The sequence below is a fragment of the Ranitomeya variabilis genome, chromosome 3 (genome assembly GCF_051348905.1).
Source record: "Ranitomeya variabilis isolate aRanVar5 chromosome 3, aRanVar5.hap1, whole genome shotgun sequence".
NCBI lineage: Eukaryota > Metazoa > Chordata > Amphibia > Anura > Dendrobatidae > Ranitomeya > Ranitomeya variabilis.
In genome coordinates, this window is record NC_135234.1 from 778,765,845 (window position 1) to 778,770,278 (window position 4,434).

The 4,434-nt window shown below is 43.9% G+C and overlaps 1 protein-coding gene across 1 annotated transcript; it reads right to left on the bottom strand.

Annotated features, from left to right (window-relative positions):
• Positions 1 to 2,909: 2,909 nt before the first annotated feature.
• On the bottom strand, positions 2,910 to 3,890 carry LOC143817847 (olfactory receptor 56A4-like). The gene has a single exon (XM_077299311.1). The coding sequence runs from the start codon at positions 3,888 to 3,890 to the stop codon at positions 2,910 to 2,912; it is 981 nt and encodes a 326-aa protein (XP_077155426.1).
• Between the last annotated feature and the right edge of the window lie 544 nt (positions 3,891 to 4,434).

The following is a 4,434-nucleotide window of genomic DNA, read 5'->3' on the forward strand; positions in this document are numbered from 1 at the left end:
AAGAGCTTTCCAGACACAGTAACGAAACTACAGCTGTGAACTGGAACAAAATGCAAAAACAAACATGGACAAGAGTCCAACTTATCTAGTAGTTGTCTAGGAGCAGGAACAAGCACAGAGAGGCTTCTGATAACATTGTTGACCGGCAAGCAACTAACAGAGCAGCAAGGTTATATAGCGACTCCCACATCTTGATGGGAACAGGTGAACAGAGAAGATGAAGACACCAGTTCAATTCCACCAGTAGCCACCGGGGGAGCCCAGAATCCAAATTCACAACAGAGGAGATAGACATCAAAGGAACGTCATTATGAACCCCCTGACAACCCAACTAGTCACAGACATAGACTTCCAATCCAACACAGGATTATGTATCTGCAACCATGGAAAACCCAGCACAATAGCATCATGCAAATTATGCAACACCAGAAAGCGACAATCTTCCTGATGGGCTGGCGCCATGCACATGGTGACCTGTGTCCAAAACTGGGGTTTATTTTTAGCTAAAGGTGTAGCATCAATGCCCCTTAAAGGAATAGGGTTCTGCAAAGACTGCAAGGGGAAACCACAACGCCTGGCAAATTCAAAGTCCATTAAGTTCAAAGCGGCGCCTGAATCCACAAACGCCATGACAGAAAATGACGACAATGAGCAGATCAAGGTCACAGATAACAGAAATTTAGGTTGTACAGTTCCGATGGTAACTGAACTAGCGATTCTCTTTGTACGCTTTGGGCAGACTGAAATGACATGAGAAGCATCGCCACAATAAAAACACAACCTATTCTGACGTCTGAATCCCTGTTGTTCCGTTCTAGACAGAATCCTATCACACTGCATAGACTCAGGCATCTGCTCTGAGGACAACGCCACAGCGCGCACAGTTCTGCGCTCCCGCAAGCGCCGATCAATCTGAATGGCCAGAGACATAGAATCAGTCAGACCTGCAGGCGTGGAAAACCCCACCATAATATCTTTAACGGATTCAGAAAGACCCTTTCTGAAAATTGCCACCAAAGCATCCTCATTCCATTTAGTCAGCACAGACCATTTTCTAAATTTCTGACAATACAATTCTGCCGCTTCTTGACCCTGAGACAGGGCCAACAAGGTCTTCTCCGCTTGATCCACAGAATTTGGCTCATCATATAGTAATCCTAGAGCCTGGAAAAAGGCATCTACATTAAGCAAGGCCGGATTCCCAGATTCCAGGGAAAATGCCCAATCCTGAGGGTCGCCACGCAGCAGGGATATGACAATTTTAACCTGCTGAATGGTATCACCAGAGGAACGAGGCTTCAGAGCAAAAAACAGTTTACAGTTGTTTTTAAAACTCAGAAATTTGGATCTGTCCCCAAAAAACAAATCAGGAGTAGGAATCCTAGGCTCTAAAAGCGGAGTCTGGGTAATATAATCAGAAATACCCTGTACCCTAGCAGCAAGCTGGTCTATACGAGAAACCAATCCCTGAACATCCATGCTAGCACAAGACTCCTCAGTCACCCAGAGGAAAAGAGGGAAGAAAAGCCAAAACAGACTACAGAAAAAAAAATGGCTCTTTCTTCCCTTCTTCTGAGATGCATTTAACTCATTGTGGGCCAGTTGTACTGTTATGATCTGGTAACCTTGGAGCCGCATGAAAGACTTTCTCAGGAGTAGGTGGTACCTGTACTGACCGCAAACCCTAAACTAACACCGCAACTAGAAGTAGCCGTGGGATGTACCTAACAGGTCCTAGACACCTCGACACAGCCGGAGGACTAAATACCCCTATAGATGGAAATGGGAATTCTATCTTGCCTCAGAGCAGAACCCCAAAGGATAGGCAGCCCCCCACAAATATTGACTGTGAGTATAAGAGGAAAGACACACGCAGGCAGAAAAAACAGGATTTAGCAAAAAAGGCACTTCTAGCTAAATAGAAAAGGATAGGACAGAATTCTAAGCAGTCAGTATTAAAATCCTAAAAATATCCACAGCAGATAATACAAATATTCCACATCTAACTAAAGACACAGAAAGTATATCTGCATCTCCTGAGAATCCAGCATGACTGAAAAATCCAAACAAAGTCTAAGCTGGACAAAAAACACAATAAATTGCACTGAATTGCAAAGCACACAGCATGTGTGCACAGAGACAAAAAACAGACACTTATCTTTTCTGAATTGGCAGCATTGCATGAGGAGCCAGAGAGAGATGCAATCCCTCCAAGTACAATGGACAATTGGCACTGACTCATGGATCCTGCACACCTTAATACCTAATAGAGCTGCAATCAGCAGAAACACCTGCCCGGATTACAACCCCAAGACAACTGCACTACCACCAACAACCACCGGAGGGAGCCCAAGAGCAGAATTCACAACAGATGACGTTGCACCAGTCCTGATAAATCAAACACCGCGCTGGGGATGCAGGAAGTAAGAGATTTGCAGGTCTCTCAACCAGCCGCCATTTACCACTCACTAGCACGCTGGACCGGAGACCCAAAAATCGATCTGCTCAACTCTACTTGTGAGTCATCTGTATACCAGGTGCACTTACACTTCAGGCTCTTCCTTCAGGTCCTCAGGCTGGTGGCCCCAGTGGCACCCTCCACTGGATGATTAACACTGTTACTGATGAAGTATGAACTTGTAGCATTTTAAGGTGAACAAGTGTGGCTCTAGAAGAGTACCCCATACAACATTGTTTTGGCACACCTGCACTTACCATGGCCTACAGAAAAGGTAAAATGTCATAAACCAGAATAAAATGTTTACCTCAATAAATGTATACCAAAAAGTCACCTAAAAAGTATAATCAGTAATGTACATATAAGATATCACACGCACATATAGAAAAATGGTCATTGACAGGATGAAAACCAGAAGTCCAGTCTTAGCGGCCAAACCTTGATGTGCTCATCAAACAACGTGAGATACCAATGTCTGTTGTCCACGAATATTTGACATTAATTTCTTCACCAAACAGTCTTTGATTTCCTTCACCCCAAAACCGTATATTATGGGGTTCAGAGCTGCCGGGAGTAGGAAGTAGAAAACACTGGAAAGGTTCTGAGAGTCAGGAGAAATAGATTCTTCGACCTTATTGAAGATGAAGGAGAGAAAGCCACATGAGTAGACCATAAGAGCCACTAACAGATGCGTCCCGCATGTACGCAGTGCTTTGCGTCTACTACTTCCCATGGTGATCTTCAAGGCTACATTCAGAACCCTCAGGTAACACACCAATAGTAAGCTGACATCCGAGACAGTCACCCCTGTCCTTATCATTAGACCAACCAACTGAGTCCTTGAGATGTCTCCACAAGCCAAGTTGAGGAGCACGGCAAACTCACACACAAAGTTTTGAATCAGGTTGGACTTACAGTATTGGACCCTGGAGGCTAAGAAAACAACAAGAGATACAAGGATACAATTCCGAGTGAGTCCGGCCATCCACAAATGAAGCAATGTGTTCCTGTTGATAATATCGATGTATCGTAGCGGGTGACAGATGGCGACAAAACGGTCGAAGGCCATCAAGAGGAACACCACTGACTTAAACATGATGGCAGAGTAAACGAAGAACATTTGAGCAAAGCAGCTGGACAGAAAGATCCGGTTCTGCCCCAAGAAGCTCAGCAGCATCTGGGGGATGACGGTGGTGGTGCTGATGACGTTCATGATGAGGAGGAGGCCGATGAGGATGTACATGGGGGCATGAAGGTTCCTCTCCCACCAGATAATGAACGGAATAAGGAGATTGAGGGCCAGGATTAGACTGAAAGCCATGAAAAATGGGATAACAAGGATCTTTCGGTATAAGGTCACCCCGGGAAACGGGAGAAGAATAAACTCTGTGTATGCGAGAGATACGTTCTTATTCAGACCAGAAGCTTCCATCTCATCATCGCCAACCTTGAATCTGAGGAAGAACGGATGATAGTGTCTGTAATCAGGGGAAAAAAGATAATAGAGCTGCAAATACAGATGGTATGAACTAAGCATTGTCTAGTACATAGTAAGATGAAGCATGCTTGTATAACCTGGTCATTTACTGAATAAAATGATATACAGTGCCTTGAAAATGTCTTCATACCCCATGAACTTTTCCAAATTCTTTCTACTCCCACAAACGTAACAGTTTTTTATTGGGATTTTATGTGATACCAGCACAAAGTGACAAGTATTAATGACCGGTAAAGAAAATGATACAGGGGTGTCTAATTATTTTAAAAATATAAATCTGAAAACTGTAAGATGCATTTGTATTCAGCCCCTTGAGTGAATAATTTGTAGGACCACCTTAATCTGTAATTATTGCTGCAGTCTTTTGGGGTCTGTCTCTACCAGCTGGTGACATTTTGGCCCTTGTTCTTTGCACACTTTCTTTCGCTCAGTGAGATTGGATGAAGACATCTGTGATCAGTAATTTTCATGTCTTGTT